The sequence below is a fragment of the Motacilla alba genome, chromosome 1 (genome assembly GCF_015832195.1).
Source record: "Motacilla alba alba isolate MOTALB_02 chromosome 1, Motacilla_alba_V1.0_pri, whole genome shotgun sequence".
Taxonomy (NCBI): Eukaryota; Metazoa; Chordata; class Aves; order Passeriformes; family Motacillidae; genus Motacilla; species Motacilla alba.
This window is the reverse complement of record NC_052016.1, coordinates 76,988,418-77,004,724: the sequence shown is the minus strand read 5'-3', so window position 1 is coordinate 77,004,724 and position 16,307 is coordinate 76,988,418. Positions and strand designations below refer to the sequence as shown.

General features: G+C 36.5%; 1 protein-coding gene across 2 annotated transcripts in view; it reads right to left on the bottom strand.

Moving 5' to 3' along the window:
* NDFIP2 (Nedd4 family interacting protein 2) overlaps nt 1-16,307 on the bottom strand; it is a 45,650-nt gene that overhangs the window by 17,268 nt on the left and 12,075 nt on the right. The window contains exons 2-5 of one of the 2 annotated variants that reach the window (XM_038126790.1): nt 9,616-9,772; nt 7,976-8,103; nt 4,201-4,260; nt 1,063-1,150 (exon numbers count right to left, since the gene is read on the bottom strand). In XM_038126790.1, coding sequence (XP_037982718.1) covers nt 1,063-1,150; nt 4,201-4,260; nt 7,976-8,103; nt 9,616-9,772 — 433 coding nt within the window. The remainder of the gene's footprint in view (nt 1-1,062; nt 1,151-4,200; nt 4,261-7,975; nt 8,104-9,615; nt 9,773-16,307) is intronic. The other variant, XM_038126797.1, reaches the window with a different exon arrangement.

The window sequence follows — 16,307 nt, the reverse complement described above, 5'->3', positions numbered from 1 at the left end:
TAAGTCACACTTCCCTTTGCCCCCAAGAATATACTCTTTCTATGCTCCAACTACAGAAAGAGGTCAGTGGCTACAAAACTCACTTTGCTACTCTGTAAATGTCTTTATAGATTTGCTTTGTGAGGGAAACACATATATTTTGATCCCAAGATGCAAACACCACATCAAACACCAACATGAAAAAACCTTCCGTGAAAGCATTGTAACCTGTATCTGCAACAGTTAAAGAGATTGCAAAAAAGACTACAGAAGAACTACTACAAAACCTAGGGTTAAAAGACATAATTGAGGCTTCAGTGGATAATCAACCAGCTTTAATCTTGATGAATTCTCAGCAGAACAGATGTATCCTCAACACCAAACTTCCATCCAGGTTGCCAAACCTTTATTTCAGAAAGGGAAAAACCCCCAGAAATTAAGAAGAAATAAGCAATTGGTAAAACTAACACAGCTTCCTCGTAGAAACAGCTTCTATTTGCTAAATCTAACTTTGCTTAATGCAGTACACGAGTTAGAAGACATGCACAGTGTACACACAGTACATGACAAAGAGCTACAGGAGGACTGGTTGAAATCAGAGGTTACCTGAAGACAATGCATTTTTAAATAAACAGTGGTTAGTTCAACCTGAAAATGAGTATGGTTGGATTTGTTCCAAAAAATCCACAGCTGTTTAATTCACTACACTAACACCAGCAACTTTTATACAGCACATCACCTCTCTCAAATTTTTTCTAGTTGAGAATCAATTGCCAGATTTCTGTGATCTGGCCTTTAATTCAAGTTGGTGGTCCAACTAGAAGATGATAGAACTTCCAGTGCTAGACTTTCAAGCATTTACTATAATTTTGCTTTGTCCCCTTAACTGTGACAGATGCCACCCAAAAAAAGGCAACATATTTACTGTATCTGGAACAGGAAGTGTTTATATCTGAGCACAGACAGAAAAATCTGTTCATTACAGTACATTAATGCAATTTATCACAGCTCTCTTTTATATTCCATAGGAAAAAGTTACAATTAAGATATACCTCAGTAGGTCTGGGATACAAGATAACTTACTGAAAAATGCCAACATGAAGATGCCATCATTGCCCACTCTAAGCTGATCTGCATCACTGAAATCATCCCGTGGTGGATACTCTTCTTCCTGGATTTACAGGTTAGTGATAATTTAGTGAAAAGTTTAGAATAACTACCTATAGGATAAATTATTAATCATGTTTCTAAAGCTAGAATAAAATTGACATTTCTTTAACATGTCCACATAAAGGAAATTAAAAAAAAAATAATTATAAAACAAGTCTTATTTGGTATTTATATTGACAGAGCCCAAATTTTCTGTAGAATATATGTACATACTGTCTATTCATCTTAAAGGAAGCTAGAATTATTCCAGATTAGTACTTTGACAATCAAAACCAACATATATTTTTAAATGTACTATCTTTATATGCAGTCAAACTATTAAATATTTTTTGGAAAGACACCACACAGTATGCTCTACACTTTTCCTGCTGGAAAGGTCATCTAATAATTTCCTTAATATAAAATAAAAGTTATAGAATAAGGTTAATATCTTGAAATCAAGTGCTGATGCAACAGCACTGCACTAACCAATTTTATAACCCACGGCAAAACATGAGCAAGGCAAAGAACACCTCCAGGGTCACTAGAGGGCGTGAGCACATTAAAAGTGTCTAAAAGGCTTCTAAACTCAAAAGGCACAGCACTTGAAGTCAAACAAAAGCAAACAGAGACGTCAGTCAAAACGATCCAAAGATTTCTCCCATTGAGTCAAAATGTGGGACCTTAAAATACTGAAAGCGAGAGCTGCTTTGTTTCTCAGCACTCGATTTTCAACAGAACTTGGCAGGTATTATAGATGCACTTCTAGGCACATGCACATTCTATGCACATTCCTCCAGCTGTAGACTGGCAAACGCAAAAGTTTTCACAATGACAGCACTTCCTAAAGAGCCTGATGAAAACTAACACCAATTAAACACCATTTTTATACTTAAATGAGTAACATGAAAACAATGCAGGATTATATAAGTTAAATAATGTTGTCAATAGCAGCAGTAAAATGGTCTAAACAGAAGCACAGGTAACATTCTTTTCCTCATTTTTCCTCCTATTACCATAATGTATTGGAACTGACATAAGAAATTTCCTATAAAAACAAATGAAATCAAAAGAGCTCAAGGGAAATTTACTTGGCTGTTTAACTCACTAGCACTTACTACAGAAATAATGTTTATGACTAAAAGTGCATTAAACAAGCACAGTGACCTAAAGCTCTGTCACATGTTCCCATTTGTCAATAGAGCAAAATCATTTACCAGGGTATGGCAATTAGGTTAAAAACATCCTTGAATGACTGCTGTACCAACTCAGAGCAGTCAGCTTCACCCTTGGTAATACAGTTGTGAAATTCCAGCTGTGCTCTGTATTTCAGATTAATTAACCAAGACACTGTATCAGATAACTTACTTAAAAAACACTGCTATTCACAAAGACAATTCCAATGGAAGCACAAAAAGCCAGTTAAACAAGAATTCTAAAGGGCTATAATTCAACTCCACATAATTTCAGGCACTCCTAAATGGTCATCTTAAGTGACTAAAAAAGCATCAGTTTGTTCAGCTCAACTTTGCTGCAGATACAAGACTGATGGAGAGGAAGGGAATGGGAAGGAAAGAAGGGCTGAAAAGGCATTAAAAAAAGAGCTGCACTTGCATGTGTTTATCTCTGAAATGCATGCCATAAAACTTCCTTTTTCATGTAGGACCAAAAAAAGCATTCTCAATTTTAATTTCACAAGGTCTACAAAAGCCCATACATAATAATTTTGGACGTTTTAAAAACTGTCTGCTGACTACTGTACTTCATACTGGCATTTCCAAAACAATTAGTGAATTACGCTCCATATAAAAGTTGCCTCAGAAAAAAGAAAATTTTGCTCAATGACAGTAACGAATTTATTTGAGGCTTCTCTGATGTTTACACATGTAAGAAACACAGGTCAATAAATACAGCTCAGGAACATGAGAGCAGATATTTGCAAGAAGCACTGCTGTATTAAGTGTGAACAAGTATTAATTTATCACACTCCATGTCAAAAAGGACGATGAAACTGAGTTCTCTTTACTGTCTCCAAAAACCAGTGTACAAAAATCATGAGTGTTTAAGAATTAAATACTTGGAATACTAAGAAATTAAATCAGTCTCTATACACATCATTTAGGATTTTGAGGTTTTATGAGCAGTCCTGCAGACAGAAAACACTAATTGACCACTGCTCAAGCCCCACTAATACTGGCTGTCTTTCAGTGCTCTCATTTGATCTGGTTGGTGTCAATTACCCGAGTCTTTCTTCAAAATATAATTGATTGCCACCATGCATTGAGGAATCAAAATGGGCAACAAAGAACAACTGTCCTCTACGCTGATGCTTAGAGTTAAACAGATTTTTACAAAATGCTTCTGTTAGATACTGCCATTTTTATCAATGAGGTCACATATTTTATTTATATTTTTCTTTTTAATGAGAAGAATGTAACACAACACACACAAACCTATAAGATATGTAACACTGTTTCAGTAGGTCATTGATTTTTTATAAATTTAGCCAAGTTAAGGAAGATGGACAGCATTTCTTGCTTTCTAAATAAGTTGACATCTGTAGGAACAGAAAGCTTACTGCTCCTATGACCAGAAAAACATCTGAACAGCAAATTATATTACCAACATAAATGCCATGTCACACAGAGTAATTTCTCTAAACAAAAGAACATCAAATGGTACACAGAGTCTATTGAAGTTGAATCTATTAAATCCCCATAAACTTCAGTGCTCTCTGTAGTATTCTGCAAGAGGAGGACTCTTTTTTCTCCTCAATATTTTTCAGGTTTTGTTCAAACTGAAATCTAGCATGGCATTTAGGGAGACAACCACCCTAACCAAGTAAAGAACCACTAAACTGATATAACTCTTCATAATGCAGTGTTTACAGAGAAAAACTTCTGAGGAAAGGGTCAAATTACTTAATAAACCCCATAAATTATACCTTCAGCATACAAACCAATAGGGAGAAATTAAGAATGGGGGAAAAAAGGCACAATTAACCCCAGAAGCATTTGTTTGCCAGCAGGAAAATTCATAGCAAAGTCTAAACTAGAGAGAACTATACCATACCTCTGGACGACTGAGGAATATTTCATCAAACAGACTCCTAGATTCCCTAAACTGGGCGTGCTAAGCATGTAAAAACAGAAAACAATAAGACAAATGCAACTGAAAAGCATTAAGTAAAAGCCATTCATTGCAACATACAAAGTCATGAAACTGTTAGCAGCATTTTTGTCCATTTAAATTGCCCTTTCAAAACTGACCATGAGAATTTGAAAAGAAAAAGGCAGGATAACTAATGCTATCACTACTGATGACACAGAGCTAGTACAATTTATTTGATAAAATGAGATCTCTGGGAGCATTTGAAAGGAACACATGTTTATACACAATCTATTCCTGCAAGACAAGGTACACAAAGAAATACAAAATTATGAAAAGTTTCAGTAAATGTTAAGTTTGGATTTTTCATATTATCTGTTAATACAGGGCCTATGATGAAGTATTTCATATGATCACATTCAGGATCTTTTGACATGGCCTACACAATTTGGGGGAAAAAATACGAAAGCTGTGTAATAAGTGTGCTGCCCTTCCATGTCATTTCCCTCTCTTGCTTAATGAGCAGCTTTGAACCTTCACTGCACACTTTGGAGTACACTATGAAAATTATCAGCTTCACACATCTCTCAAGGTAACATGAGGACATTTAACTTTTTCCAACGGTTCGCATTATTGCAGTAAAGAGGCAATATATCCTCATATACAGGGAAGAAACCAGAAGCTTAGAACACAGCAGAGTTCACATTGGTAAGAGCACTAACTTCATAAGGCTGAAAATAAAAACTGAAAAATCTACATGTTCCATTATTTGTCTATGTTTTGCAAAGTGTGTAACATGCAGGTCAGATAATGTCTGCAGCTGTCACTTGTGAAAGTGAGAAAACAATTGAACTTTGCACTATTGTTACATAATTAAGTTACTTATCTGTACTTCCATGGGTGTACAGAGCTAAATCCTTCCCCTAAAGATGGCAAAGCACTGCTCAAACTGTAACAAGAGCCTTTCTTACTCCAGCCATCTGCCACATTAAGACAGCCTTATTACACAGTCTTAGTCTATCCCAGTCTTAGTCCAGAGGTATTAAATAAGGTAGGGATTTTGTAGAAGCATCACGTGGTAAGATAATTAAAAAAAGCAGTAATTAAAACTGCACTGGCATATAATTTTAATATTATCTACAAAGCTGAAACTCAGCTTCAGCATTTCTTACTTTTTCCCGAAATCCCAACTTTGCAACCTTAATGCTGCTGTTTCTCTAATACAGTTTGTGCATGTGCACGCATTTGCTTAAAAAAAAAGGAAAAAAAAACCAAAACAGAAGCAAACAGAGCAGAATTACTGATAAACTTGAGCTCTTCAGCAGTCAGCAAGAATTTGACTTTCAGATACACTTCTGATACTAACTTAGTACTGCCATTAAGTCTAGAATCTTTTAGTCCATCTCTGCTTTGGGGGAATGATAGTGTGTTCCTACTGATTTTTCATAAGTGAAATTCTTGTGGTGTCAACACATAGTTCTTGAATTTCAAGCTGTCCTGTATGTTCTAGCAAAGCAGACTCTGAAAAAGTTTATTTCTCACTTCATCACTGTATCCAACTCTCTTACCTCTTATCTCCAGATTCCTTTTCCCTCCCTGGTCTTCTTCTCTCATATACCAGCTTCAGTTCCTTTCCCAGTACTACACTGTGTTCCTACTTGGGTTCCTTTCTCCACCGATCTCAGTTAACCCTTTTCCCTTCTGTCTCTCATTTAAGTCTTTCTACCCTGTCCATACCATTGCCTTCCATTCATCCTTGCCTTTTCTTATTTTGACTTAGACTCTGATCTCTGCCAGAGTTACCTCCCTACTCAATCAAAACCAGACTTCTCTTCCCACAACATGTAAAGTACAGAGGCTCAGCCATTGTCCTTCTTCCCCCCACCCACCACTGAAGAGAGCTGAATATATTGGCTTTCCCCTTCCCTTCTAACCAAAGGCTAAGAATAATAAATCTGCTTCAGGGCACACCAGGAAATTGCTATTTCTCAGGTCCAATGTTTCCACCAAAAGCATAAAGAGCAGCCATAAGGTGTATCTACTTTAATTCTGTAATTCTGCTCTGATACAGAGCATTTGAGAATGTTCTCTGGGAACAGCACATCTGAAGTCCCATCCCCTTCAGAGCTATGAGCAGCCTAAACTTTTTCATGCAAGACCATCTCCATGCATTTACAAAACTTGAAGCTGTATTTATCAACTGAGGAAACTAATTTTTCAAAAATTTGTGGTTGGACCAAAACCAGGCAGACTGCTTGAAAAGATGTTTCTGTTATAGTGACATGAACTTGTAAGAAAGAGTAAATAAAAGTTTAAAATGACAACCCAAAAAATACTTGCTCTGTTTTGGGGTTTCATTTGTTCACTTAGCTTTATTCTGGAAACTGGCTGAACCTCAGGCTGAGTTGTCAAGGGAGACTGCTTCTATGTCTGAAATTTGTGCTTCATAAGGTTCTAGATGTGAGAACAAGAATTTTGCAAGAGATGCACATCCTGTCTGCAGTGTCACAGGTACTCTACAAGTTAGGGTTTGGGTTTTAACATTCCAAATTTGTAATTTAAGAATAACAGCTTCATTCAGACCATTGTTTCAGCAAAAGTTTTACTTATGTGACAAGCAGTAAGGACAGACTACAAAGAATCCACGCTCCTGTTAGAGCAGAAAAAATGTGACAATGGAGATCATCTCCTCACTGCTAAAACTTGGCAAGTCAAATTTCCATGGTTTCCTACTGAGTTCAGTCAAACAGCTTTGAGTGACACTGTCACTGGTGATGTTACACAAACCTACTCTAACATCAGCTGTGCATACCAAAAGTGAGCATTGTACACTGCAAGCACTGTGCAGCAGTCAAAAAAGGACCTGCCTCCTGCTGAGTGGGTAAAGGTTTTTTTCCCAGTCACAAGCACACTGCAGCCAGTAAGATTATAAATGTATACCAAATGTAATCACATTTGATCTCAAGGAGGATATTGTTAGTGAAAGCACTGGAAGCCTTTTTTGGGTATAGTATATTATGGTCAATACTACCAAGCAGCAGAATTCCCACATTCCAGAACTTCAGAGAAAAGAAGAAACTTGCTTACAAAACTAACATTTACAACTAACTGCAGATACCAATCTTCTATTTTGAAGACTGTGTTCTTCATAAGATTAATTCTTACAAAACTAGAGACACGGAATATATGCCTATTAACTGTTTACCACAACTCACATAGGGGCTTTTTAAGAACTTGGAACATTTCTTTGAACTTCAGTGTTTAAGTTTCCATAGATCAAACCTTCCAAAGGAACCTTTCCTTTTAAAAGCTATCTACACGATTTGGGGTCTAACTCTTCCAGACTGCTGAAATTCTCCCTTCCTCTCTAAAGGTCTTTGGTAATTCTTTCGCTTTTACCATCCAAAAAAGTACACCTTAGTGATAACTCTACAAAGTAACATTAATAGGGGACATCTAATTACAAGTTGACAAAATACTGGATAAACTATTAAAACAGGGCAAAATTTGGCTTTTAAAGCTGTTTAGACAGCTATATATTTTCAAAATACTGAATATGATGTACTTTTTATAGTATTCACAACAACTTACATTATCTATATAAACCTAAACATCCAAAATATTAAATCATCAGCCCATCATTATTATCATCATGGGTCATAATATGGGCCAAATTGTTACAAATAAGTAGCCCAACACGTTTCACAAAACTGAAATACAGGAGAACTGTATCACTTACTCGCTGGGCAACTTCAGCTGCAGCAGCTGCCATGGCTGCAGCTTTGGCTTTCTCCGCTTCATCGTAGGTAGGAAGAGAGGTAGCTACACTGTATGGAGGTGGTACAGGGTAAAACTCATTGTGTGTGTCTGTTGAAAATAAAAAAGTTATTTTTCAACAAGAAGGATGTCAAGAATATTAACTTTCACATGCACATAATTATTTACCTTTAAAGTATGTTTTTTACAAAGGCTAAAACTGAGGATATTTGCATTTGAAGTTCTTAAAAATATTTTTAAAAGAAAAACTTTTAACAGCTTGATGGTACTTTGAGCTGCTACCCAAGGCAGAAACCTTAACATAGGTGCTGACGTCAGCAAATTCATGAAGAAAAAAAATCATATTTGGTTAGTTATATCCCCAGGAATTTCAACCAAATGCTTTTTATCCAATCATACAAAAGATAAACACACAAAAACATTTTTTAAAAAAGTTTTTAAGTATCAGCATCAGCTGTTAGTTCAGTCCAGTAATAGCCATACTGTATTCTTATTAATGTGGCCTTGTTGCAAACTCTGGTTGCTCTCTGAAAATCAATTTTTCTAAGATTTCAGTTTCAACACATTCTTTTAAAAATTGTTCCTTTCATCAAAATGGACCACAGACTTCATTCTTCTGTGTTGTAACAGTAAGACACCGCCATATAGAACAGACTTAATAATATTAAAGTACTTAAAATATGCCACAGACTTCATTCTTCTGTGTTGTAACAGTAAGACACCGCCATATAGAACAGACTTAATAATATTAAAGTACTTAAAATATGCCATGAGCTTCCTCCTACAGCAAGCAGTAGCTAGTTAAAAGGCTGTTTACGTGATAAAGATTTGTCAGCACAGGTCACATGGTCAGCAGATTTGTCAGCACACCAACACAAGGATGTTATATATAGGGATAATTCCACACAGCTATGTATTATACTTGCAAATACTGTCTCAAAGAACAGAGACAGGAAACTGCTCTTTTAACAAACACTTTAAAAAATTAGGTTGGCAGCTACTCCTAAAATATTTATTTGGCACATGGGAGACAAATCCATGTAACTTTACCTAAACAGAAACTTTGATGTTGCCTGCTGCTAAGTCTCCCATATCCTCAAGAAAAGCCCCAATCTCCTAAGACAGGGAGCAGTGAATAAATGGATAAAAAGACCCATTACTCATTTTTCATGAGAAGTTTTATCAAGAGCCTTTAAAGCAAAATTAACCTTTTCATGCCAATATTTTCACCAAACCACGTCACACACTAAAAAAGTCTGAAGCGTTTTTTATAAGGAGGCAATGAAACTTGCTAATGAGGTCTAATAATGGAGCACTACTAAAAGACGTAGATTAAATGTGGAAATGAACTCTAAGCAGACTTAAATAAAACCTATTAAGTTAATTAATGACCATCCATTTCGTCTAGCAATTTGGAACAATCAGCGTAATTTACAAGTGTGCTTCTTCTGAACAAACCAAAGGACTGCACATCAAAGAACAGCTTTTTACTGCAATTGTGTGCATGGAAAAAAACCAAAACTACACGGCAGCATCAGAGCACTTTGAACCAAGAGCTGATTCATACACACTCATCCCTGACAAGCTATTCGAGAAAAATACCTGAGGCTGCAGCTGCTTCCACAGCTATGCTACAGTAAGGAGGAGGGGAAGTATCTGCCTCAGGTAAGGCTGCTGGCTGCGGAGGCTGCGGAGTCTCTGCAGAAGTGGAAGGCTGCTCAGCTGCTGAAGACTCTGGGGGGTCATCCTCATTGTGAAGCTTAGGAGAAAAACACACACATTTCAGAGGCATTCAGGGAATACTTCCCATGACAACGTAATACTTGCAGAGACATGTTCAAAGAGAGACAAGATTACTCTCATCAACAAAACAAATTATTTACAAAACAGCATGTGACCACTTCAAGTAGTCCAGCTAAATTCTTTTAAGCAATCAGCAAAAGATTATCTAAACTGCCTTGCCTTTTTTTCCCCAGGAATGTTTTTCTTCTCAGTGATTTTCAGGGAGTCTTAATCTGGAGTTTTTAATGTTTACTATATGACAAAATACTATTACATTAATATTTTAATACCACTGTATTTTTATTATTAGGTACAATCATAAAATGCATCAATGCATTTTAAAACACATCAGGTGAGAAATACTATTGTTTATTGTATTTATCTCAAAGAGAAATAATTAAGACACATGTCTACTTCTGTAACTGGGACCTTCATTCCCTTGCATCTTGCCAAAGAGCTTCTGCATGCACATTCGAAGAGTTCAAAATATTCTGCTTTTCTTTACACTCTGGAAACAATCCTTTCCCCACAAAACTCCAAGTTGCTGGGTTGTTTTTGGTTTTTTTTTTCCTTGATTAAGACGCAGTTTTAAAAAGACATGTCCAGTAAAGTATATACAGGAATAAGAATTTGGATAAGGAAGAATGCTGATTAAAACTGTGGAATTTAGATCCAGCTGATACTATCTTTTCTTAGAGAAGATTTTTTTTATTTTTTTAGCTAAGTTGATAGCTCTTAGAATGCATCAAGCTTTTAAAAAGGAAGAATACTAGAATTAGAGAAGTGCTAGTGCGAGAAGTCCCAGTAGTGTGAACTACAAGATAAGATTCCTAGAAGGCAACAGCTGAAACACCACATGTAAAATCCAGACCAAAAAATAAGACTGTTAAACATATCTAAAAGAAGAATTCTATAACCTCAAGTTGGTACTTTTTACACCCTACAGCAAAATACTATTTCAGTAACAAATATTAAGAATATAACTACAATTATTTTCTATTAGGCAAAGTACAATCAGGTTACTGGAAAAAGTGCCTTCTAAGAAGAACGCTAAATTTCTTATTAAGCAGTGTAACACTGACACCAAAATTGTTTTAATATGCAGATTATATCAAAGTTCACAGAATGGTTGATGTTAAAAGGGACCTCTGAGCCCATCTAGTTCAACCCCTCTGCTCAAGAGAAGCATCTACAGCTGGATGTATGAGACCACATCCAAATATCTTTTGAATACCTTCAAGGATAGAGACTCCACAGGCTATACAGAAAACATGTTTCCAGGCTTAGTCACCTTCACAGTACTAATAATAAGGGAAAAAAAATTCCTGATGCTCAAGGTCACCTTCAATAGAAATGATAGGTGTTTGTGAGGGTTTCTGAGTCCTGAGCAATCAGGTCATTTAATGTCTAATCAGTGATCCAGAAGTAGCAGCAATATGAGAAATATTTTTAGCCATTTCGAGTAGTTAAAGCCAAAGAAAACAAAAGCACTTCAAAATAACCTAATATATTCCAGGACACAGAAAGCAAGTGAGAACACAAACTAGTCAACTCTAAAAAGGTTGATCAGATCAGAAAAGCAAGCTGAGAGCTATAAATGTTATGGTTCTAAATTAAGTACAATAATTCACAAGAAAAATCTAGTGTTGCAATGGATATAGCCAAAATAAGCCCATTCTTAAATAAAACTAATTTGAATGACTAAGGTAGGAAGAACAAAGCACTACTGGTATAGTTCTCACACTAATGTCTGGTACATTCACCCTCATTTGGGATGTGAGTGTAGTTCTGACTACCCTACCAAAACAACCTGGTCTTTGGGCAGGGGAAAAAGTAAACTTAAATGGATCTCTGTTACTTGCATTCCTTCTCTCCTGCCCTCTTCCTCTTCAATCACTGCAACTTTTTTCCCTATCACACCACAGTAAATGCTATTGCTATTCTGAAGATACAGAGATCCACAAGCATATCATTTGTCAAAGAGCATATTACTCCTAAAAAATAAACAAACAAAACCAAAAATCTTTGCCATTGCCCAGAAATTTAATTTTACAACTTCTACAAGCTTTCTTGAAAGGTGTTTTACTCCAAATTATCTGTAATATACTAACATAACATAATATACTAAGTGGAGTAATTTTGTAGATGATGGAATGAATACGAAGATCAGACAAGAAAAATGTACATCAGACTTCTTGCCTTCAAAGACAAAGTTAACGAGTCATTCAATGGTTATAGGAACTGCAATTAAGAAATGGAAAAATTTCATCCTAAGGGTTCCAATAATAGAGACATGTTATATATCCTTTAGTGTCGCTCAAAGTGCCTTTATTTTGTAAGACTTCTATTTAGGAACCATATTTCTATTTATCCTCTCTTCTATGAGAGAGGCCTCTCAGAAATTCTGAAAAGCACCAAGGTTATCCTTATGCAGCAACTTAAAAAAAAAATCTTCACCCCTTTTATTAAAAAAAAAGCAGCATCAAAAACAACAACAATCCATAATGACTGGATTAAGCAGCTTGAGTGTTTACAGCTAGAATAATAAACACAAGTTGTTCCATGAACACAAACTTGCTTTTGTTAGCTCTTGTTCAAGTGCCCTGTACCCTACTCTCTCCTTAGGGCAATAACTTCAGTTTCTTTCAGAGGACTACTTCACCAAAACCAAACCCCCCAGCTGCAGCAGAACTTGCCCCAGGAAACTGGAAATTTTGCCCACACCAGCAGGGTAGACAGCAGTGATAATATCATTTTGTCCTGTAGCAATTCTGCCTTATCTTCACAGAGCACTGACTTTCCCCTCTGGAGTCACCAGCTTGCTGGAAACCAGTATGAATCTGACTACCTTTGAGCCTCCCCCTTCACATATAATTTTGGCTTCTACTGGCGGTAAATTCAGAAGTTATTTTTGGAGACAGGGGAAGAAGAGGCCTGACACTCTAGGCTTCATTGCCATAGAAACCGAGCTAAAAAACACCCAGAAAGGAACAGAAAATGTCTGTTTCAAGGCATTACTTATGCTATGTACTTAAATGTCACCTGAAGCAGCATTTAACATTGAAAGCATAAATAGTATCCAAGATTTTCTTTCTCCAATAGTAAGAATGTTTCACTAAACATTTAATTAGAGGACTGAGGAGAACTCACAGTTCATTATCTCAGCCCCTCCCAAGCCTCCAATGAACTGTAATTTGGTAGTAGGCAATATAGCTGCTTTTGTGAACATTATGATCAAAGCAATTACCAAGACCTATTAAACCACAGAGAACTGTAAATTAGTACCTTCCCCTATTCCCTCCCTCACATTTTAAAAGTGGGTGACACTGATTTTTTTTTCCTTCATGGCTTAGTCTGTACAAGGGGTATCTGACTGACTACATGAAGCTTCGCTATAAAAAGAAAAAGTGAGAACTTTGCTATTAGACACATTACTCTTAAACTGTTAATGCCAGTATTTCAATCCCTGCTTTTGCAGCCCTCAAACTACAGTACATCACAGGCTCATATTCTCAAAAAGTATCTATGATAGGATACCTAAAATTCAAAGATCAACTGAGGAGCAACAACTGTTCTGCCAATAATGACTCAGTCTCATGATAGCTACAAAAGGGTGAACAACACAGGAAAACATAATAGTTTCCTTCATATGGTTTTTACCCTACATTATCTTCAGTTTCCCTCCCAGAAAAGATCAACAAAACAGAGATTCACTATTTCATTTCAGAAGAAGTTAAAATCAATGCCAGACCCTTCAGCACCAAAATACTGTATAAAATAGTTATATTTGTTTTCTACTTTTACATTAATAATTTATTTTAAAAATAAATTATTCTTATACAGTGTACACAATTATTCCTTCTACAATTGATTTCCTTCAGTCTGTTATTTTGTATATTATTTCCAAAGTAATCAGATGCAATATCTGAAGTCAGCTGACAGCTTACAAAGAAACATGACCCAAGAGAAAGTGCTTAGAACAGAAGCTTTTACTGAGGGGATGGATTCAAACACTTTAAATGTTTAGGCTTCTCAAAATAAAAATTACAACTGGAAGATCTCATTATCTCCTTAACACTTTTTATCTATCTACAGATAGCAACTTTATATGACCTACAGATGTTTGCTTTCCTGGTTAAACAGAGTTTGCTTCATTTCTGATGAACCAACTGATTGTACTAGAGTGGCAGTATAAGCAAGTTATTCAATTATGCCATTAAAATAAAAAAAATCAGAGGAAAAGGATGTAGTAAGATGTCTGTTATCACCTGTACCAAAAACACACAAGATTAGAATGATGGTCTCTGATAAAGTGCATTGAAGCAGCACATGCTAATGCTAGTCATAGTGTACAAACACCACTCAATTTGTTACCTGATTTTACATTTCAAAAGCTGCTCTTGACTCCTTTCATAAAACATGATTATGGAAATCTGTATAGTATAAAATTATTGCAAAACACTTAATTTCAACAGCATATTGCACATATTTTTAAAATCCTTTTTTTATAAACTTTTTTTTTCACTCTGCTTACAATATTTCTTTAGGGTAGCAAAAAATTCTGCAGGGGATACTGCCACACAATTCAAAAACAAAACAAAATCTCAAACAACTAGCCAGCTTTCTTGTCCTGTTTCTTTTAATACCTTTATTACCATCTCATCTTGTCAAAATATGACTTTTAGGTAAATATTCACATCAATGGTTCTGTCTGGGGCACCACAGAGCTACACAAAATTCTCACTAGCAATCATAAATTACAAAGCACTTTTAATATAGTCTTCTTTCTACCTTTCAAATGAAATTACATTTTCCAAGAAGCTTTGACTCATTCAGTTCTGACCTCACACTGACGAGTTCATGGGTTCTTCCAAACTGTATTAAAACTAATACAATACACAGAAATTCCATCACGTTGGACCTCAAAATTTTACTTCAAGTAAAACTGTGGAGACAGCCAAGTAGATCATGCAAGTTCAAGCTTTGTATGCAAAACAGTCCATTGATGCACTTTCCTCACAAAAAGAAACACTCTTAGCAACTAAGATTTATCTTCTTCACTTGGTAGAAGTTACTTTGGTCTTCTATTATCAATTATTCAGATTATGACAACATACCAACCAAAAATATCCATTTATCACAGCTTCTAGCATTGAGGGGAAAGGCATGACAGACTCAAGACTGCCAGTGTGATGCACAAAAAGAACTCCGATATTTCTGCATAAGCTTCATGACATCTTCCATACTGGTACACACATATTTATTCCACAGAAACCGTAACATTGTAAATATGAAAGCTTTTATTTTAACCCACTGTTTGTTGCACTATCCTCTTCAAAAAGCTATCAGGGAGCTTTTCACATCTGTGTTTCACCTGATGCTTTCATTTGCCGAAAAATTAAACTCCTTTTACACTTGCCTACTGGTAGTGATTTCTAAATCTGCAATAAACTGCTCTCTACAAATGAGGCATGAAAGCAGAGATGTCTTGCCACATAAAAATAACTTCAACAAATACAGGCAGCAAATTTAATGCTTGTTTTGTAACCATATACTGCATCTTTCAGCTTTACTAGTCTAAAAATAAGATTTATTTATCTGTAAATAGCAAAATCTTAATCTTGGGATTTTCCAGGCAAAAAAAAAAATTGAAATAAAATTTGATTCTGAACCTATTAGAAAAACACTTCATGGTGTGTCTGTTTTCTGAATGCCACCTAATTGTATCAACAGCTCATACTACCAGCTATTATTTTTTTATTTTTAGAAAAACACATAAAACCGATATCATTAAACCATAATCATCAAGAATAGAATCACAGAATGGTCCGTGTTGGAAGGGAGCTTAAAGATAACATAGTTCCAAACCCCCCCCAGCAGGGACAAGGACACCTTCCACTAATCCAGGTTGCTCAGAGCCCCCTCCAGCCTGGCCTTAAACACTTCTTCAGATGGGGCGCTCGAAGCTTCTCCACACAACACGTTCCAGTGCCTCACACCCTTCACAGGAAACAATTTCTTCCTATATCTAACACAAACCTACCCTCCTCCATTCTCCCTTGTCCTATCACTGCATCTCCTTGTAAGAAGACCCCCTCTGGCTTTCACACACAGCCTCTTCGGGCACTGTAAGGCTGCCATAAGGGCTCCCTGGAGCCTTCTCTTCTCCAGGCTGAATAACCCAAACTCTCATAGCTTTTCCGCATACAAGAGCAGCTCCATCCCTCTCATCATTTTGGGGTCTCTCTTCTGGACCTGCTCCCACTGGTCCATGTCCTCCCTGGGCTGGAACCCCAGAGCAGATGCAGCACTGCAGGTGGGGTCAGAGCAGAGCAGAGGGGCAGAATCCCCTCCCTTCCCTGCTGCCCACACTGCTTTGGATGCAGCCCAGGACACATTTGGCTTTCTAGAAGTGCACATTGCTGGGTCATGTCCAGCCTCTCACCCACCAGCACCCCTGAGCCCTTCTCAGCAGGGCTGCTCTCCATCTGTCCATCCCTCAGCCTGTGTTT